The 23333-nt window shown below is 32.3% G+C and overlaps 1 protein-coding gene across 8 annotated transcripts; it reads right to left on the bottom strand.

The window, feature by feature from the left end:
- On the bottom strand, positions 1-20342 carry LOC139499937 (synaptotagmin-A-like). 8 transcript variants are annotated; one of them, XR_011658272.1, is made up of 8 exons: positions 19943-20342; positions 11836-12048; positions 8060-8217; positions 5774-6286; positions 1813-1930; positions 716-1253; positions 210-416; positions 1-128 (listed from the first exon to the last, which is right to left on the bottom strand). XR_011658272.1 is itself a non-coding variant. In XM_071288596.1 (6 exons), exons 2-6 carry the CDS (start codon positions 12017-12019, stop codon positions 946-948), a joined length of 1281 nt encoding a protein of 426 aa, XP_071144697.1. In that variant the 5' UTR covers positions 12020-12048; positions 19943-20260; the 3' UTR covers positions 1-945. The 8 variants fall into 8 exon arrangements, 5 of the variants coding, with proteins under 5 accessions (XP_071144697.1, XP_071144696.1, XP_071144700.1 ...); XR_011658271.1 differs by lacking the exon at positions 19943-20342 and adding an exon at positions 15307-15624; XR_011658270.1 differs by lacking the exon at positions 19943-20342 and adding an exon at positions 15307-15627 and having other exon boundaries at positions 1-416.
- Between the last annotated feature and the right edge of the window lie 2991 nt (positions 20343-23333).

Below are 23333 nucleotides of genomic sequence, written 5' to 3'. Positions count from 1 at the left end.
TTTTTAAAAAGGTCATTGGTCAATCAAAGTTTTTTTTTTGCCAAAATGACTGTTTTAGTCTATCATCAGTGTACATTGTAAAGTTTAATTTCTTGTAGGCGTGTTTATACTAAGTAAATAAAGTTTGGCTTACGCGTGAGTCTTTGTGTAGACGAAACACGCGTCTGGCGTATCAAATTATAAGCCTGGTACCTTTGATAATTATAAGCCACATACATTTTGATTTAAAAAGAAGTAAAAATTGCAAAAATTGCAAACATAACTTTCATAATTGAGTTTTGTAGAGTAGTTTATTTTCTTTAGACTTAGTTACAAAATTTCATTTATTGTAAATTGAATAAGTTCACCGTTAATTCATCTTTGGTATATGATATGAAGAATATTTGAAACTACACTTTTTACTCGGTTAATGATTTCTGTCATCATGACAGGAGTTCACTTAAATCATGATTTAGATTTTTTCAATGCGTTATCTCAATTTCTCACAACTCATTCCACGACAAATGATTAGTGCTTTTAGAGGCTTACATTTCAAACTTTAAAAGGGTGAACAGCAAACTGATAGAGTTTTCTTTACAAAATGTCGTATGTTCATCAAAGAATTCAATTGCATCTTTATGATACATGATTACAATAATATTTCTGAGTTCAAGATGGATACAAAGAACATTCGGCGGAATTAAGCAATTATATCAGGCTTACAAGGGGTGTTTACAAAACGGCTCCTGAAATTTGTTAACCTCTCAACCCGTATTTTTGGCAAATCCTCCTTGTTAGCATGATACATTTGTATACAATTTCACCTCTTTACCTCTATGCCTATCAAAACTAGTGTGTATTAAAATATATAGTTCCTTAGCCAGCGCACTCTTCCCGGAAAATAGATTTCGTAAACACAAAATTCTGTGAACATTATTGTAACTGGATCCAAGATGTGACCTTGACTTATCCTTGGATTTTGTGCCAAGCTGTAACTTGTTTCCTTGGCAACTGAATCATTTCCATCCAGTGTGCATGAGATTCAGCATCTAAATTCGGCCCAATATAAACTCGACCCAATAGTCTATGTTCTTCCTTAGTCTTTCCAGCGTGTAGCAATGACACTCGGAAATAAACGCTCCCAAGCTTCTGACTTGGGACATCGAATGCAAATGTTTCATCAAATTCAGGATTAAGATCTCCTTTTTTGATAATTGTTTTACTTTTCTTAAGATGTCTACCATCGAACATTAAAGCGACCCTAGCATATGCATCTGAAAGAAATACAATAAGTTAGTTAATAGATGCATAGCTTATCTGCGATCAAATATTACTAAAAAGATATGTATTCAAGAAGTCACATAACGTCCTATTTTCCACTAACGATTCCATAAATAAAAGTTTAAGATTCAGGAATTGACTTTATCAAATTGAATAGTTTCGACCTCTAACTTTTCTAGAATCTTGTAAAACTGGGATAACTGCCATAAAAGAGATAATTGGTTAGGAAAGGATTCAATTATCATTACTATGCAAATATTTTTCGACAAATAGTATTCAATATACATGGTAATAATGTTTGATATAGCTGCGAAAGCGTCAAATGAAATAAACATATCAAAAATTGTAAGCAGACAAAAATGTTGAACGGATAAACAAAAATCAAAAAAAGTCTAAGTTACTTATTACTAATAAACCATGTAAACAACATGTAACTAAATTATCCTACTCAGAAAAACGGAAAACTCGTTCTTCTTTTGTTCCTAAAACAACGGTTAGAGAGGGATATGGTATTTTTGCACAAATCTCTTGATAATACTAATATAAACGTACCAGTTGTATTATCTTGTTTATTCATTGGTCGAAGTCCACGGATTTTTACAATAGTCAGATACAACTTTTCTGCCGTTGGCAGATAATTAAGTCCTATAGAGACATCTCCTATATCTTCCTGTTAAAGATAATAATATTCTTGGATTATATTGAAGCAGATTATAGGGGAGGTTGATATCAAACAAAACATTTAACTCCGCAGCATTTATGTACCTGTCTCAATTAAGTCGGAACGGGGAACATCTAGCTTTAGTTAGTTTAATAAGTGCTTGTTTGTTTTTTTTTAAATTTTTTTAGTTCATTTGTTTCGGAATTTAGTGTGGCGTCGTTTTCGTTGAAACTGTATTCATACATTATTGTTTTGGGGCACGCAAGATTATCTCGCTGTGTTGAAGACCAATTGGTGTCCTTGGGCTGTTCTTGTTAGGTTATTGTCTTTCACACATTCCCAGTTTCAATTTTCCATTATCCTATTTCTAGATTATAATACTTAATTTTCGTAGATACATATAAAAGATGTTAAATCCGATATTATTTAAAACTGGGTGCTATGTAAATTTATTGTTTTGTTTGAAGCCCCATTGGTCATTTTTATCAATATCGTTTTCTCCGTTGCTTTCCTGTGATAAGAATTAGAGTTTGTATTTTAATAGAATCGCAGAGACTTCTGGAGGTATTACCATCGTTTTAAATTGAATGCATTATTTAAGCCTCGGTCACACCTTACCGGATAGCACGAAAGGACGCCTAACGGATGAAAATAAAAGTTGTCCGTTGACAAAAATGTATCCGTTGGGAGTCCGTTGATGTACTGACCGAATAAAACGGACGTGTAACGAATGCATAACGGACACACACCGGATATGCAACGTACGAGAAACGGAAACGTACCGGACGGAACGGATGCCGAAAGTACATACAACGGACGAGTACCGCATAAAACGGACACCTAACGGAAGCGTACCGGATAAAACGGATGAACAAGATATACGGAAATATTAAAGGCGACAATAATAATACATGTAAATCGTATAAATATTCAAAATGTTTCTGTGTGACTGCTTTTAGTTTGTTCTTCAAAATGACGCCAAAGGGCAGTGTCTGGCCTGAATAAGAGCTGCTTGATTGTGAAGAAGTACCCTTACTCTAAGATAGATTATGAATAATAAGAATTCATGAACCTTAAGAAATCTGACATACTAATAATTAGCATTTCTGATGCAAAATTTTCAATTGGCATTTATCCGTTTCAGATCCGTTCATCATCCGTTTCATCCGTTATACGTCGGTAGAAGTCCGTTTCTCATTCGTTCAACATCCTTTTTATCCGTTAAACCTCCGGTAGACGTCCGTTGGTGAATTAATCCTCCACACCTCCAACGAATGTATAACGGACACGTAACGGAAACGAAACGGACGCCTAACTGGACGTTCAACGAACATTTTATCCGTTGGACGTCCGTTCAAAGTTTTGAACATGCTCAAAATTTTCAACCGGACAGAACGGACGTCGATGGATAAAACGTACGCTTAGCGGACATGCAACATATATGGACGGACGTCTAACGGATAAGAACAGACGTCTAACGGACATGAACGGATTGAAAAAAAGTTATCCGTTAGGCGTCCGTTCGATCTATGATTTTATGATAAATTTTTGGACCATATATAAACTGTTCTATAAAAACAAGCACGCAAAAATCATAAGATAGAAATATAAGTAATATGTGAGTAAAGTTAATTGAATCATTTAAGTTAATATCCTTTGGGCTCGAATGTAGTTAACTAATAAATGTGTTTTATAGGATAGCTCAAATCCTCATCCAAATAATATAATCTAGTATATGTAATAAAACCCTTCCTACTATACACCGAGTTTTAATGCCAAGCGGTAGACATATTTTAGGTACCAATTAAGTAATTGAATGAGTAATAGATAACAATAATTAATCATGAATGTGCAAAGATTTAAAAACAAAAGTATTTTTCTTTGTTCGTGCATATTATACTCCGCTTCGGTAGATTTATCTACTTATCTTCAGATAGTTTCAGATATACATTAATACATGGCTTTCAAAAGTCTAAATGTAAGTGTTCTCGTACATTTTTTGCCTAATAAAGAAAATCAAAATGCTTTGGTAAAGCTATTTCTAATTCCCCCTTTTTAATGAGACATACATCAAGGACAAGAGGTGTATATCATTTCATTCTGACACATGAATTAAGTTTCCCGTCTTAACCGAAAATTGTTTATATTTTATTACTTAGTAAATTAATTTATTTGAATTGAAATAAATGATACAGCAAATATAATTAAATAATTCCACGGCGATCTATTTTTATTTGTAACAAACTTGAAACTTGAATTAGTATTATAGATGTGTATATTGAATGCTCCCTTGTTTTATAATCCACTGATCCGAATAGACAGTCACACCTGGCAAGGTGTGCCCTAGAGGCGTGGTTAAATACCGAAGTGCAAATAACAATTTACCTTTCAACAAGCCATCTAAGAGTATTCAATTTGCCACAGAACCGTGAATACACACATCGTATAAATCTAGTCAAAGCAGAGATAGTAAAAGGTCAATAAGAGTACACCAACATATTGTCTTTACAGATTATTGTACTTTAATTTGTTCACCTCATATATCAGTCCGAAAATGCATTAATTAATAAATTTATAACTTTTTTGGTTGTCTACTAAAATAATTCAAATATATACGTTTAACATAGAAAATTTTTCTCATGAATGTGTACAATTGCACGTCTGTGCGTCTTATCTTCTTGTTATCGGATGTTTATTAGATAAACCATAAGTCATCGGCGCGCTTACGATTACGTTTAAATATCATTAAAAACCAAGACTTTTACTGATTGTATTTTAAATCCCGGCATGCAAAAACCAGGAGAAAACGTCACGACCTACAGGAAGTAGTTAAAAAAATGTCATTAATTGTTGAATTTCTCCTTTATTACTGGACATATAGCGATAAAACTTTGTGAATATATATATTTTGTCATAATGAACATATTTAAACCATAAGTAAAAAATCGCGAATTTTCCCTTTAAGGTGTGACCGAGGCTTTACATAACGTTATTTCTATGATCTTTTATGTAATCAAAAATATAAAACAAACAGATACGTGCAGAAGTTAAAAACAAATAGAAAGTAATTTGAAGTAGTCTCCCTTTATAGCTTGTTGTTCGGTGTGAGTCAAGGTTCCGTGTTGAAGACCACACTTTGACATATAATAGTTTTTCTTTTACAAATTGTAACTTGGATGGAGATTTGCCTCAAAAGTATATTAATATATAGCATTATACCACCGAGTTCTCGAGTTAATCGAGAAAATATTACAACCATGGAAACACAAATACTTTAAGATACCACTAGTATTTAAAACCGACCATGCGAGTGCTGTATAGCCAGTAAAGATCGTTAAAAATTCCATCACCATTATTGAACAGACTAGTAAACATAATTTGAATGATATCATGCAGTGGTCATCGTCAAATTCATTGATATAAAAAGCCGAATACATTTAAGAATTGAATGCTGCTTTTTGTAAATTTATTGGGGTGTAAAAGCGTTGACCGAAGAACATTTTGTATGAAGCGCGGAAGCGCCCTATAAAGTTACAAAAAGAAGCATTCAATACTTATAATTACATTTTTTAGCTAGTATCATGAAAACACGATTTTTATCAAGTTTTCATTTAATTTACCTGTGCACTTTATTGTGGGACCTCGTGTCATCATGAATGATAAATGTTATTGTCTATTACAATTGTTTCAGGAATAGCGCGTGATGTGCAGTTAGCCAATCAGAATAACGTATTATAATGAAACATACATCTAATGTAATTATAAAAAGATGAAAAGCAAAATTCAGTCTGAAATGTATTTCCGTAACTTTATGTAATTCTATGATATGAACAACAAACGAGTTTTACTTACATCTATAGGAGGTTGTAGACTTTCAGAACATTCTGCTTCTTCGTTTTCTGCCAGATTTAGCTTCTTTAGTGTAAACGTTGCCTCACCCAGAACGATATGACGGGAATATTTATCTAGGTCACATAGTTGTATTTTTACAGTATATAGTTTTAAGTCGTCTTTATCTATTGGAATCACAAAAAGTTCATTAAATGTGGGATTGTCATTATGTTTCTTCATTTTAGTTCGAATTTCAATATGTAAATTATTTATCACGTGATCCTTGCTGAGACTAAAGAATTGATATGGAACCCTGTAAAAGCGCACGCGCACATAAGGGGAAATCACTGCTGCTGTGTCACTCAAGATCATTTCGGTTACTTTTAAAATGTTAACTATAACTTTACGTTCATTTTTATCGTATTTCATGGTAAAATCCAGGCTCCCTTTGAGTAACGTTACTCTATGGTCCATGGAGTCAACATTAGGAACACTCAAGCTTCTCTTCTGCATCAAACCGTCTTTCCATTGTGCCTATAAAAAATCTATTGTTATAATTTTGTTCAATAGTTAAGGCAAATAAAAGACATACTTCGTTTGGGGAAGTATCCTATCCTTTAAAAAAAAAACGAAATTATTTGCATTATTTGGCTCAATTACGCCTTATATAAGCTGTATTTTAATTGGTAGATAACCATGGCAGCATCCTTGGCTAGCGAAGATGCCATGGCAGTGGATCTAGCATGTATTTGTTTTTTTAATGCATATCGTTCATATTTCACCAGCTCAGGAAGATAAGCACAAGGATAGGACTTTCTCCCTGTCGTGTTATTTTCCAACAAAAATTACGTCTTTATAACCAACAAAGAGACATGCATGTGCTCATGCTTCAATAAATTAGCGTTATTATATTCATGATAAACAAAATGGAAAACATAAAGCAGGAAAACAAATACGATGTAAATTTACATTCGCGTAGAAAATATGAATTATAAATCTAATTTACATATACCATTCAAAACTTATTTATTAGCTTTCTTAAATTTATATAATTTCTGTTATTTTGATAGTTTTCCTTTTCCATTTCAACTGCTGCGATTTCGTTTGTAGATAATAATATTAACAAGTTTCAACAAGATAGCTTAAAACATATAGAATAATCATTGATTGGTCTAGGCATATTCTTTACAAAAAAATAATTAAAAAAGAATGGTTTTGAAAGGTAAACAGTCTTGTAGGGCATAACACGAAAAAGATACACAAGCATCGCATAAAACAAAGCACTGTACGCAATATAAAACTCATCCGTCCGTGATGTTGTAGTATTTAATACTCCATTTGGTTCTCACATCTAATTGGAATAACCAGTAAACAGTAAGAGGTTCGTCACATTCGACGAATTATGAATAATAAAAGATAACCGGGAAAAATAGTACGAAAAAATTAAATAAATCATGTTAACATGTGACCTAGGAAGGCATAACGTTCAACTTTATCATGACGACATTCGTAAAGCATTCATAAAATTCATAAAATTGTTCATGACGAACTGTCTTCAAAGCACACTGACTCTTTCAAGACAATTTCTAGAAGGGAATTCAATTGTAGTACAATATACAATACAATACAATATGCTTTATTTTAAAAACACTCAGTCACATTGACATGTGAAACAAGAGGTAAATTACAAAATACAATCACATACAATTAAAGAAATAAATGAAACAACTTAGAAATGAAATACATGTATATAGAAAATTACTTTACTTTATATTATAATATTTTAATATCATAATATTTTAGTTAACTTTGAAATGAATAAAGATATTGTAGTAAGATATAAAATGTGTGGGAAAAAACAGTTTATTATATTATAGAGGATGAGAGAATGTAAGGACAATAGTCAATTTATTTGGCCAAACTCTGCGCATGTCTTTGGGGTTTCTCTAGTAATATGAGTTTTGATGTGCGTGCCTGTCCCAAGTCAGGGGCCTGTAATTCAGTGGTTGTCGTTTGTGTATGTGTTACAAATTTGTTTTTCGTTCATTTTTTTTTATATAAATAAGGGCGTTAGTTTTCTCATTGTTATACATTGTCATTTCGGGGCCTTTTATAGCTGACTATGCAGTATTGGCTTTGCTCATTGTTGAAGGCCGTACGGTGACCTATAGTTGTTAATTTCTGTGTCATTTTGGTCTGTTGTGGACAGTTGTCTCATTGGCAATCATACTACATCTTCTTTTTTATAAGTAATAACAGTCTGTATCCATGTAAAACAGACAAAAACAAGTATTCTTAATTGTTTACCCTTTTCATTTCTATCATGCTAGGACCACTAGAGTCGGAAAATTCTGACGATTCTTTGACGGATCCAACACGCATGCGTGGCGATAACGGCATACACTCCGATGGAGGGCTTTGACTTCCAGTGGAAGTTGATCCATATCCTTGCGCTGGATCATGACCTTGAAAAAATATACAACAATTGTTGAAAATAAATAAAATCAAGGTGTTACTGATTCATCTAAAGATTTGTAAGGACATTGAACTCGCATCGAAATATGATATAATTATTTGCAAACATTTTATAACTGATTTAACCATGCAGGTTACACTATATTGTTTGTACTCTAGAGAGTTTAACATTACGTTTGTTGTAATGATATTAAAGTCAAACTAAAAGCTTCAACAGGCGAATTCATATGCAGATAAAACAATTCAGAATGTGATGAACTTTTTTAGATCCGTTGATCTCATATAGTCAAATAAATATGAGGTAAAAGGAATTATGATATTTGTTCGAACAGGAACAGGTAAGTTATGGCAGGGTGTATAACGAAGTTTGTAAGCCGGAAATATACGTTTACAAAACTCTAGATAGTTTTGTGAGTAAATTGTATTCAATAATACATTTAACATAGAGAGAAATACAGGCAGTAAATGAACTGCAAGTGCAATCCAAAATCGAATGTATGCCGATAGAGGACGTGGAATTAGGTGACGGCAGTGGTGAGTCAATGATATAAGGGGGCCTGAATAGTAACGACATACTTAAATAAATAAATTTGGTGTATTTACTGTCTTTTGATTGGTTAAAATTATTAGTTTTATTTTCAATGTTGTCAATTTTGATGGCGACACGCCCACTCTGACGTTGTGTATTCATACGCCAACATGTGTGTACGTTGTTATTATTCAATGTGAAGAGTCAAAAATTAGTTTTATGGTTCAATAAATTCAAAATAGATAATAGCCATTCATTAAGAATTGTTATAACAAAAAAGCAAACTAGTAAAATATTTACTTTTCCATTTCTGTAAGTCTAATCCATATATAGTTCGTGACAAACCGTTTAGAACATGTGAGAAATGTACTGTCTCAAGCCAGGTGCCTCTGATCTTTGTTAGTCTTGTAAGTTTATTAACTTTAGTTCATCTATATGTTTTATATGTCATTGAACTAGTCTAGTCCCCATTTTTGATACTCCGGGTGTGGGATTTTCACGCTTTGTTGAAGACACGTTGGTGGCTTTAGGCTGTTTTCTGCTCTATGGTCGGGTTGCTGTCTCTTAAACAAATTCCCTATTACCGTTTTCAATTTTAATTTAATAAAGTTAACATCCATTGCGCTCCAAACAAGATATTGCTAAACCGCACACTAACTTTTCATTAAAAAAAATAAACCAAAAATAGTTAGCTGTGCAGCATCATGAACACATTTGTTTTGTTAACTTTTAATGTTTTGTAAGATTTAAAAACTTTCGCCAAAACATCTAAATAAACTAACACCTTTGTTTAATAGGTGAAATCTGAATAAATCAATGCAAAATGCTGCATCGAATATTCAGTTCAATTGTTGACATTGTTGTATGTATATTTTTTATATATACAAACTAAACTATTTATTAAATCAATAAATATCACGGTTAACAGTAATGGTATTTATTAAACCTTAACTGTAAAAATTGATATCAATATTTTCATTTTTGTTCATTTTCATATTTTAAAGAAATTTGAAAACTATCCCCTTATTTGTAAGTTACTAACTTATTATAACAACAACAAATATATTAAAGTGGTTAAATGTCCAAAGACAGAATACATACAAATACGATGAACAAAGACTTGATATAAAGATCTCAGAACTGTTGACCTTGACTTCTTTCATGTACAAGTCAGATTGAACTACATGTATTTTGTATAACAATGTCTGTGTTACTGTAATACTAACTCTTTTTTGAGTAATGGTGTTTGGTAACTATTTCCGGCATGCATTTACGTTCAAAATTCCGACGACGGTTTTTGTTTTATTATAAATCTCTGAAATATTGACTTACCTTTGTTTTTGGTAAACCATTTCTTTAAACAACAAAACATATTTTACACTCATCTAAACCATGTCAATAATATCCAAAAAATATTTTATAAATAAGGGCCGGATATAGTTAGGTGATAATTGGCCAATTCGCCATATGCTGCATATTATTTTTGTATAATAATACCACGTGGGTCATGTCAGTGAGAAATCAACACGTTTCAAATATGGATTTATAATCTAGGTCTGGACGTAATCTTTTATAGATACATATATAAATCGAAAATTGTTATATTTTGAATAAATATGATTAAAAATGAGACAATAGCACAGATTATGATATGACAAAACATTGTATCAAATGTTAAAAAACAAGAGGCTGTCACAACGACAGCAAACCGGATGTATTAACAATTATTTGTGTCCTGGCTATATCACAAGAACCATTACTGATGAATGGTGAAAGTGAAAATCGTCAATATCAAATTTGACCTCCATTTTGTAATCAGTATCAACATATTAAAATTTGAAAAGCTTAGATTGAATGGTTCATGAGTAAATGCAACAACCTGAATGGAAACGCCATTTTACGATCTTTCAAGAACCATAACTCCTGAACGGTAAAAGTCAAAATCGTCATTATTGAACTTGACCTCTATTTTGTCATCAGTAACAACATATTAAAATTTCAAAAGCTTTGGTTGAATGGTTCATGAGAAAATGCACGGACACGACGAGAAAAACCATTTTTCAATCTTTCAAGAACCATAACTCCTGAACGGTAAAAGTCAAAATCGTCATTATTGAACTTGACCTCCATTTTGTCATCAGTAACAGCATATTAAAATTTTGGAAGCTTTGGTAGAACAGTTCATGCATAAATGCACGGACACGACTGGAAACTCCATTTTTCAATCTTTCAAGAACCATAACTCCTGAACGGTAAAAGTCAAATTCGTCATTATTGAACTTGACCTCCATTCTTTCATTAGTAACAACATAATAAAATTTGGGAAGCTTTGGTAGAACAGTTCATGCGTAAATGCACGGACAACTCCATTTTTCAATCTTTCAAGAACCATAACTCCTGAACGGTAAAAGTCAAAATCGCCAAAATTGAACTTGACCTTTGTATAGTTGTCAGTAATAACATATTAAAATTTTAAAAGCTTTGGTTGAACGGTTCATGAGTTAATGCACGGACAACATTTGATTGCCGCCCACCCGCCCGCCCGCCCGCCGTACATCCCCAAATCAATAACCGACATTTTTGTCACAAAAATCCGGTTAAAAACCTAGCACGACAAAAAATTGCACACCAAGGCAGATGAGTTTATGTTATATATAATGTACCTTTTACTGGTGCATGGGTCTGGAATGGACAGTAGAGGTACAGCTAACAGAATGGAGACAAGACACACATGATACAGACGAGTAGAAGCTAGATATACACGTACCTTTTACTGGTGCATGGGTCTGGAATGGACAGTAGTGGTACAGCCAACAGAATGGAGACAAGACACACATGATACAGACGAGTAGAAGCTAGATATACACGTACCTTTTACTGGTGCATGGGTCTGGAATGGACAGTAGTGGTACAGCCAACAGAATGGAGACAAGACAAACATGATACAGACGAGTAGAAGCTAGATATACACGTACCTTTCACTGGTGCATGGGTCTGGAATGGACAGTAGTGGTACAGCCAACAGAATGGAGACAAGACACACATGATACAGACGAGTAGAAGCTAGATATACACGTACCTTTTACAGGTGCATGGGTCTGGAATGGACAGTAGTGATATAGCCAACAGAATGGAGACAAGACACACATGATACAGACGAGAACAAACAACAGAAATAGCCCAGCGCTGGCGATGATTAAAAGTTTATCCCATGGATCTAATGTAATAACAGCTGCTGATGCTTCTGTTGTGATAGAGAACATGATAGTTCCATCAATACGAGATATCAAGCCTGAAAAAAAGATTATACAATTAGTTATACGTGATATCAAACCTGAAAAAAATTATAGAATTACTTATATGTGATATCAAACCTGAAAAAAGATTATACAATAAGTTATACGTGATATCAAACCTGAAAAAAATGAGATAAAATTAGTTATACGAGATATCAAACCTAAAAAAAAAGATTATACAATTAGTTATACGTGATAGCAAATCTGAAAAAAAGAGATACAATTACAAACCCGAGATATCAAACCTGAAATAAAGATTATACAATTGGTTATACGTGATATCAAACCTGAAATAAAGATTATACAATTACAAATACGAGATATCAAACATAAAATAAGGATTATACAATTAGTTATACGTGATAGCAAATCTGAAAAAAAGAGATACAATTACAAACCCGAGATATCAAACCTGAACTAAAGATAATACAATTAGTTATACGTGATATCAAACCTGAAATAAAGATTATACAATTAGTTATACGTGATATCAAACCTGAAATAAAGATTATACATAAGCTATACGTGATAGCAAACCTGAAAAAAAGATTATACAATTACGTATACTTGATATCAAACCTGCATAAAAAGAGATACAATTACGTATACGTGATATCAAACCTGAAAAAGAGATACAATAACAAATACGTGATATCAAACCTTAAATAAAGATTATACATTTAGTTATACGTGATAGCGAACCTGTAAAAAAGAGATACAATTACAAATACGTGATATCAAAACTGAAATAAAGATTATACAATTAATTATACGTGATTCCAAACCTTAAAAAAATACAATTAGGTTTACACGATATACTACACAATAAGTAATACGTGATATCAAACCTCCTAAAAAAAATTCTATTGGGTATAGACGTACATAAAAAATAAAACATAAATAAATAATAATACGTGATATCAAACCTGAATGAGGGAAAGGTTGTTACTATAAAGCCCAGATCATAAAAACACAATTTGTACTTGATATCAAACCTGGATTAGTAACATACAATTCATACTTGGAATCTAGATGGAATCATAACCATATTATGCTTGAAATAAAGCTTGGGTCAAAAAATCATTTCATACTTGATATCTTGCATGGGTTAGAATAAATACTATTTATACTTGATATCAAGCATGCATTGGAAATATATAATATATATTTGAGATCAAGCTTGGACCAGAAAAACACTATTTATACTAGATATCAAGCCAGTATTAGAACATACAATTCATGCTTGACATGAAACATGGGTCGATATCAAGCCTATTTGATATACGAAATATTCAGGTAATAAGCGTACATTGACAAACGTATTACTTTTCAGAAAAAAATGATATCGGGAGTCGTTTTCTTGACCTGATAAATCACTACTATGTAGAAGACGTTACCAAGTATGCTGTAAATTTGGAGTATTTTTCTGGTATCTCCATCAGATACGCTCGAGACCTGATGTTCTGTGTTATTTCTAAGGTGCCGTCGTAGTTTATTTTGTAAACAGACGGAAGCTAATTTTTAACATGTGAGTAAGCTCAGACTATCGGTTATAAATGTCAGAAGAAAGTAGTGTTAGTCGTACTCTAACTTGGTGACATTGAAATCCTTTTCCAAACACAAACACAGATATATCTATAAAGCTGTGATATTCGTTTCAGATGACTGATTTCAATAAATATGTATATTTCCTTGCATTAGAAATTAATATTATGTACACAGATGTTACCATTTAAAGCGGTTAGAGCGACCTATATTTTATAATTTTGTTTGTTCAAACACTGAAATTTTGCACTCTTTGTAATATAGTTCAATTCTAAACAAATAACAATTTCACCAATCGGAACCAACCATCGTTTCAGTAAACTAGTCTTGCATCAATGTATGTTATATAAGTTGAGTCAAAAGTAGTTTACAAAATCTCAAACAGCAATTAAGAAGATACAAAAAAGTAAAAACAAAAAGTGAGCATAATCTCCAAAGTGATGAATGCAGGTGCAAAAACTTGAAATAGACAGTTATCGAAACTATAGCTTTTGGAATAGTATATCAAAACTGGTTTCATTCAGTTTGGTTTGCTGTGTTCATATTCATATTATTATATTTTTTATCCCCAGACTTGATATTTTTTTACTTTTACATGCTTAAGAAACGTGTGTTCTATAAAAACATATAAGTCATCAATTCTGCAGACGAAATGCCATTAATTAAATAAACCAGATACATTTTTTATATATGCAAATGTTTATATAAAGTTTAATTCAAATAGTGAAGAACATGTATAAAAACAGGAAAATATACAAGTTGACGCAATCAGTTTATAAATTTTCGGGGCATGAGCATTCTTGTAATCGTAGACGCTAAAAATTTATAGAGTGGAAATTTCTATAGCACTTGGTCGGGATCTATACGGCTTGAAGTAAACTGCTAGTCTTCGAGGGTATCACCAGCTTAGTAGTTAGAATTTCTGTTTGGGCATGATTCATTGATTTAAAACATTCCTTTCTTTAATTCGTTGATTGATTCAGATTTTTAGGAATATAAGGTTCCGACTCCATGAGGAAACATCCACCTCATGTGAATTGACTATTCTTGTTAGATCCATTTGGTTGGTCCTATTTTAGCTTTTAAATTATTTGATGAAATTGAGAATGGAAATGGGGAATGTGTAAAAAAAAAAAAAACCCGACCAAAGAGCAGAAGTTATTGAGTATTCTTGTACTTTCCTTGCTTTTACCATTTTTTGGTTTGAGAATTTCTGATGTAGATAAACCAGCGTATTGGACTCTTCAAATTTATTGACTTTTTTTCATTCATCATATAAAAAACGGCCCAAACTTACATATAGACATAAACACACAACAAAGCAAGTTATAAAATCGAAATCACAATCATCAAGGATATGCAAATGACTAGATAGCTTTCATAGGCAAGTTTTTGGTTGACTTGTATGCATTTTAAATTTCGGCATGCATTGTTATCATGTGAACTTTTGTCTTTTTTATCATACTTATAATGTTCAGAAAAGGAAGTGCTTACCTATAAACATTCAAAATTCGAATACAGTGTGCATGCAAGGTTAATTGTCAGTTGTGGAAAACAACATCAAAAATGAATAACAAATATGCGGTATTTAGAAGATTATATTAGCTTTACAACTATTGAATCAGATGTGAAATTTTATCAAATGTTTCCGCCTGGCTATATATTGGGCGGTTTATTCATTTACGGTTTAGATATAAATTGACACTGACCTTCCTTCTCAGCCATTTTGTTCACATTATAAAGACTAATCAATCTAGTATCTAAGATTGTCTTTATCACTACAGAAAAGTTGAACGCTTGTTGTCCCACATAATTCCTTTATAGAATGGCACGATCGCATGATGTTTACTAAATACATTCTTCTCCAAACAATATTAGTGACAACATTAGATCATGATGGTTGTAGTTTCATCATATGAGTAGTTATTATGAACATCATGAAATATTTTTACTTTTTAGAATTGAACGGTCAATTTCAAATTTTATTCTAACTATCCCCACTCGTTTTAAAATAAAAATCCGGTCGTACTGTTTAATGACAAATACCGGGAACCAGTACTGAAACATCTGACATTTAGCTTCAGGAGTTAACTACTGTAGTATTATAATTTTAATTATGAGATATATTACAATTGATAATAGTACCGTCCAATTTTATGTTATTAAATACAATGACCTGTCGGATATTGAGCCTGCCGCGAGTTTCATTTATCATATGATTATTGTAAACAGATGTAAAAATAAAGGACAGAACAAACAAAAAATAAAAAAAAATATAATTGGGAACAATCGTATAGAAAACTTAATAGTAAAAAGGCTTAAGCGATACCAGCTTGTAGTATTTATCTACTTCGTCTTATAATTCCGAAAACTTCATAGGAAGATGAAAAGCTGCATGTATATGTACATAAACAATAAAATTGAGAATGGAAATGGGGAATGTGTCAAAGAGACAACAACCCGACCAAATAAAAAACAACAGCAGAGGGTCACCAACAGGTCTTCAATGTAGCGAGAAATTCCCGCACCCGGAGGCGTCCTTCAGCTGGCCCCTAAACAAATATATACTAGTCCAGTGATAATGAACGCCATACTAATTTCCAAATTGTACACAAGAAACTAAAATTAAAATAATACAAGACTAACAAAGGCCAGAGGCTCCTGACTTGGGACAGGCGCAAAAATGCGGCGGGGTTAAACATGTTTGTGAGATCTCAACCCTCCCCCTATACCTCTAACCAATGTAGTAAAGTAAACGCATAACAATACGCACATTAAAATTCAGTTCAAGAGAAATCCGAGTCTGATGTCAGAAGATGTAACCAAAGAAAATAAACAAAATGACAATAATACATAAATAACAACAGACTACTAGCAGTTAACTGACATGCCAGCTCCAGACTTCAATTAAACTGACTGAAAGATTATGATTTCATCATATGAACATCAGGCACAATCCTTCCCGTTAGGGGTTTAGTATCATACCATCATAACATATATGAGAAGAACATAACCCGTGTCATGCCAACAACTGTTTTTAGAATAAATGTGTTTAGTTCCGATGCAAAGACCTTATCAGTGATTCAATAAATATATTTATTCTAAAATTTATCTGACGTTGATTTACTTATATTTATATTGCCAAAGATATGACCTTCATCAAACATATTGCCAAAGATATGACCTTCATCAAACAAAGTGATTTTGTCTATTTTCTACCCTCTTTTTGAAATAGGTGTTTTTATATTCAATTCAGCTTTATAAAATGTGGTATGTAGGTTTTTAATTAAGAACAGGCAACCGACATACATATACCTCTACCTGGAGTAAAAAAAACAGATATATGAAAACATTCCTACGTCTGAGTACATGGTCTTGTAATCCCTTGAAATTGTCAAATCTTATAGAGCTGTTATGATTAGATACATACGATGCACAGGCACTCGTCTCAGAAAAAAAATCCTATATATACCTTTGTTATATTAAGCTTTTTAGGGAAAACAAATTCTGAGACGAGTGCCTGTGATACGATGGAACTAATCGACTCATATATATCACTTCGCGGACAGCGTAGAGTATAAGAAAAATTGGATAACAGCTGTTTATTCATTTGAAATTAAGAATACCTCTAGAAATGCCTCTATCAAACAATATGTGCATTGAAGAGTGAGTATTCATTCAATATATAAATACAAAGATGAGAAATCATTGCCAATGAGTCAACTATCCACCATTCATTTTTCATACATAAATTAGGCCGTTAGTTTTCTCGTTTGAATTGTTCTACATTGTCATTTCGAGACCTTTTATAGCTTACTATATGGTATGGGCTTTGCTCATTGTTAAAAGCAGTACAGTGACCTAGAGTTGTTAATTGCTGTGATATTTTGATCTCTTGTAGAGAGTTGTCTCATTGGCAATCATACCACATCTTCTTTTTTATATAGATGTAAACAACAAAGGGCTAGTGTACATCTATCAACCATGAGCTATTACTCATACCGTATAGTCAGCTATAAACAACTTCAGTACAATACTAGTAGATGGTTTGGACTGTCTAATCAATATGCCCAGTGGTATACAATTATTAATTTGTTTTATGTATATTTTATTGGACAATTTAACCTTGACAGATGTATGCCCTTACCTCAGGATGCTGATGATTTTTTTTAATTATTATTAGCGGCTGGTTACCGGAGAGCAATTATTTTATTACAAAATTGCTTGTCTCCGTCGGGACTAGAACCCGGGTCCACTCTAGTATTATAAGGCGGTGCAATAACCGACTAAACCAAAGAGGTACTTCCATAGCATAACCGCTTACTGCTGACCAGATATTTACCACATTTCTAAGTGAAGCAATCCCGTCACAGCTTTTTGTCGTTCAGGACAATGTAATTTTATTTTCTCCACTTTTGGGGGAATACTTATCAATGCACGAAAAATAAAATACACAATGCAACCTTGCTATGGAAAACACATAATATTGCAAATCCATCACGATGACACTATCGTCATAATCAGTACATTTTTAAAATTAAATATGATTTCCTACTCCGTTTTTTCTTATTGAGTTCCTGTTGATTTTTAGCTATTAGTTTACTTTGTGATATTATTGTGTCGTTTTTCATGTTGTCTGTTTTTAACCGTGATAAGGCTGGTCGTTTAGTTGCTTAACGTCCAGTGGCAATTATTTCATACGCCTTTACGTATCAAGAATAATGTTCGGCTAATAATTTGTAGTGTCCCCTAGGGATCTTTTGCCTCTTTTTATCCAATGTCAATTTTTTTTCACTTGGGTTGCTTTTGCATTTGTGAAAAAAATATTTCTAAGAGTAGCAAACAGAAATTATTTGATAATTAAGGACTGATCGAAATATTACTATCAGTGAAAAAATAACCTCAAAAATGTGGTAGTGGGTTATCAGAAAGTGTGCACCACATATTTATGTTATGTCGAATATACAGTGAGGAAAAAAAAGTTTTTTGAACGTCATAGCTTTAGCCTGAAGTCAAACACAATTTCCGTATTTATTGATATAATATTAGTAATTGTTCAAAACAATGGTAATTACCTAGTTTAAATTTTTTTCACAAAACCTGAATTATATTTGTTATTAATTTTAGGTATTAGGATTGGATATAACAACACAATAAGTAGCTTGATATTGTCCTTTATGGTTATTTGGACAACACGGCGTCTAGATATACATAGTTCATGCATTGATGGTGCAGACTATGATATGTAAAATAATATGCAGAGTACTTGAAATCTTTTTCCCTGGTGGTCCTTAAGGGAAACCTTTGCGTTATAACGCTAATATTTAAAATATAACGCAAACCTTTCTACAGCTCAAACTTTTACGGTTAAAAAACGCAAACCTTTGATAATTGACAACTTTGCGTTTGCGAAATGACGCGAATCGTTGCGATGTAACGCACACATCCTGATTTCAATTTTTATTAAGTTTAGTATAAATGTCTAACTTTCATTTAATTTCGGTTGTGATTTAGTTAAGAAAATAACAATAGATACAAGGCGAAATCTTTATAAATACAAATATGCATAGGAATAAGCGAATATACTTGAAGTGCAGTTATACACAAATTATAAGAATGGTTTCATTGGCGGACCCAGGGGGAAATGGGGGGGTCCGGGAGTTAGAACCCCCTTTTTTTGGCCGATCAATGCATGTGAATGGGGACATATAGTTGGAACCCCCCCTTTTTGTCCTGGGTTGGGACCCCCTTTTTAAATTGGCTTGATCCACCCCTGGGTTTGGGTATTACCAAAGTATATAATTCAACAAGAAAATAGAAATGGTATAGGTATATATTTATTGAAAGGCAAAATATGTCATTCTTGGTAAATGTACATCCGCTTTCACTGTAACAGTTGTTCATCTGTCACTTTATAATTATACTGTCAAGTACCATGCTTTTGTTAATATTCGATTAAGATACCTTGCCCTTTCTAAGCAAGAACTGGGCTTTGTCTGTTCGTCATCACTCCACCACCCTTATTATTCAGACAGTCAGCATATACATTACAAATGCTCTCCAGATTAACCAATCTAACCGACATCAAACTTGATAGTTATCATTAACATGAACTCTTTTTTATATAAATTGCCAAATCGTTTGAAAACTTGCCGTAAGTTTTCGTCATCACACCACTTTTGTTATGCAGACCTCTAGATTCAAACAGTCAGCATAAACATTAAACAATAAGTAGACACATTCAAAATTGAAAGATCATATATAAATCTTAACCGATCTTTTCAGATCAAAAATATTAAATTGCTTGAAAACTTCCACCCCTGTTTACAGTGAAATAATACTTGCCTATAATTACTCATCAGTCGTATTATTCATTATGGACTTCACTGCTTTCTATATAAAATTGCAACGTCAACACAAAAAGTTGTTTTTGAACGTATTTTTAGCATACTCTAGCTTACAGATTTCTTAATTAAGTCCTTTTAATCACGACTTTTAAGTTGGATTTTGTTTTTAATTGTCTATCCAGATACCGGCGAACATCTATCTCCAGGTATAATTTGATATCCCATAAATCTTCGATTTTCCTATGTAATATTTTTATTTATCTATATTGTATCCATATATATGACTCAGTTCAATGCAAGCTGTTACCTTTCGCACAGAGTGGAAAAGTTTGCCGTCAGATGTCGCTTTTATTTAAAATCTATACACATGTATTTTTCATGTATACTTATCAATTATTAACAATGTAAACAAACATTTTAATACTTAATAATATTTTTAACAATAGTTTAAACAAATTTGTTTGAAATGTTATATCTGCTAGGAGAAGTTGTGACATCCAAATTATGGCATTGGATGATCTTGGTTTCTGCTACAACTCTCCGGCGTTAGATCAAACTTATAACTTAATAATACTTCTGTCCCAATTCAGGAGCCTCTGGCCTTTTTAGTCTTGTATAATTTTATTTCTAGTTCATTGTTATATTTCGGAGTTTAGTATGACGTCTATAATCACTGTCCCAGTACACTTTTTGTGTCTACGGGCCAGCTGAAGCACGCATAGCATGTAACGTTCATTGCGACACAATTTCCATTACTTGGAACTGAAATCAATCATAAATAAGGCAATCGATAATAAAAACGTTTAAAGTTGCATGCGACCGAAGCGCTTTGCTGGACCTCAAAAAGGCGGATAATACTATTTGGCCTACTGCGAGTTGGTCAGTTTGCACTGTTACTTCTAAAATGTGGGGCACTTGTGACATCAAATAGCTCTGAGTTATTTATCTCAAACGCTAACCTCATATTAGAGATTTAAATCAACTTATTTGATGCCGGTTTAAATAGGTTTAAATACTTTTTTAATAGATGCACAACCTTAAAATTTAAGGAATTATTATAATCTGAGCCGTGTTTAAAGGTACCCCTCTTTTTGCCCCTTTTCTATTTTTGATATCTAAATCTAAAATTATAAAAACCAAACTTTCAAAAAGTGAAATAATTAAAATTGCACGTTAGGTTAAGTAGTTTTAAAGTTTGATCAAATTTCTAAACTATCAAATTTAAAAACGATATTTAGAATTTTAATATTTTAATTTTTTGGTTAAAATTTCAAAACTTTTACACAATTTGTAATTTTGATATTTTAGAACTTTAGAATTCCAAAAAACCAAAATTTGAAAACTTTTTAAAACTTTGAATTGATAAGTAATTTTTGTAAGTGTTACACGGACCTTATTGGTATTATCCAACTTATCTGTCATATTGTGGTTTTTTTTCCAGTTACAATGGCACCCCGGCCTACTTTCCCACCAGTTGAACTTACATTGGCGCACAGCGTAAACATTTTTTTTTAAAGTTTTTCGATGCTATTATTCAACTTTTTGTTTTCTAAATTAATCAATATAAGCTGGGAACAGTATACCTAACGGGGAATAAATCTATAACGCTTTTCAGTATAAAATTCAATATATATGTTCCTGATATTTAGGTATAAGCAAAATATAATTGGATACGGAATATTTTATTTTTGTCACTGCCAGACAGACATCGTTTCACCTAACAATCATTCTCATGCTAAACTTTGTATTTTCTACAGATTTTCTCTGCATGAAACCAAATCAGTGAAAGTTGTTTGTAAAAAAAATCCAATTGATCGAACATGCGCAGTTTGATTAAAAAGTAAGACAAAAAGACATAATATTTTTGATTGAAAGTGTTATAAAAAAAACATATTCATGTTCATGAAATAAACAGCTAAGCCATTTTGACAGTTCCTGGAGTTTATCATTTGGTAAAAAAAATCAGAAATTCGCCAATATCAGAACAAAGGTGACGCCACATGATCATTAGTTATCTTTCTTCCTTTGTTTGTAAATATATCTGACTGTTAGAAGTATTACCAGTTATGTCAATTTGTTCTCAGTTGTAGAATAGGTTACCCTTTTGTTTGGAAAAGATACCAAAACTAAAATGGAAGTAACAGTTACATATATTCGTCTGTCGCTGTGTAAGCAGTAGTCTTACCATACTGTAATATGTTTTAAAATATGTTCTGATTATATGCTCTATGGTGTTATTGTTAAAATATTTTTTTTAAATGTTAGAGTTACCCCTTTTTGTACATAACAGGTCAACTGGCTTATGATTATATAAGTTTTCTGATAAATCATTTCCAATCAGAATGACAATTGTGAGAATGGATGGATGAAACAGGGACTTAGTATAGAAAGTCCCTAGATGAAAGTAGTATATGTCTGTCTTTGTTATGATTTATATGCCTGTTTTAGAATTTGAATTCTACTGTTTAAAAGTCTTTTCTCAGACTAAGAACCTTTATAAGTCTGTATACTTGTACTATTCTTTCTAGAGTTTTTTTTTTATCACAGAACCTATTAATGATTATATTTTGGTTCTTAAGTAAACACATTTCTTCACATGACAAGGTTTGTAATATTTTTTAATTAATTTTATTGTTTTTTTTTTGTTTTAAAAGTTTTAAGGATTATTTTAGATTTTGGCAAAACATTGTTATTCTACAAATTCTGACCACAAACAATTGATGGCAATTAAGAATGCCATTCTGTATATTATGCTATGATACCCAATAAATTAATCGCATAAAACAGTGACTAGTGGGATGCACATTTGCAGATTGATATAGCAAGGATTTGTATAGTAAAAGAACCTTCTTACTATACAAATCCTTGGATATGGCAAAATCATTGATATGGACAGACTAGGATAATGGTATGTATATCATATCAGTAGTTCATCAGGACTTTAAAATTGCCTACATCTTGCTTTAAACTTGGTAGACAATAACATTTAAAAGTCTGTGTAAATATTCACTGCAAAAAACTAAGTAAATCTATTAGTAAAATACTGAAAAAGCAAAATCATATTTTCTGAATTTGGTTACACATTTCATCTCTTTCATCATAAGCATTAAACTGCAGTAGACACAGAGATTTGTCTCGCCCTTATGTTATTAAGTATACTGCAAATGTTTAAATAGAAATGCAATCTTTTAACGTGTCAACTATGCAGAACATACAACGTAACGGCTAGTACTCTCAGATCTGTACTTAGTGTCTTTTTGTTGTTGTACCCAGCCTGACGTCCACTTTGAGAAGTATTTTTATTTGAGTATCCATCTGATGAGAAGTTTTTTTCAACTGATTTTTATAGTTTGTTCATATGTTGCATGGATACACCACTGTCCCAGTTT

The sequence above is a fragment of the Mytilus edulis genome, chromosome 13 (genome assembly GCF_963676685.1).
Source record: "Mytilus edulis chromosome 13, xbMytEdul2.2, whole genome shotgun sequence".
NCBI classification, from domain to species: domain Eukaryota; kingdom Metazoa; phylum Mollusca; class Bivalvia; order Mytilida; family Mytilidae; genus Mytilus; species Mytilus edulis.
This window is presented reverse-complemented; position numbering and strand designations above follow the sequence as displayed.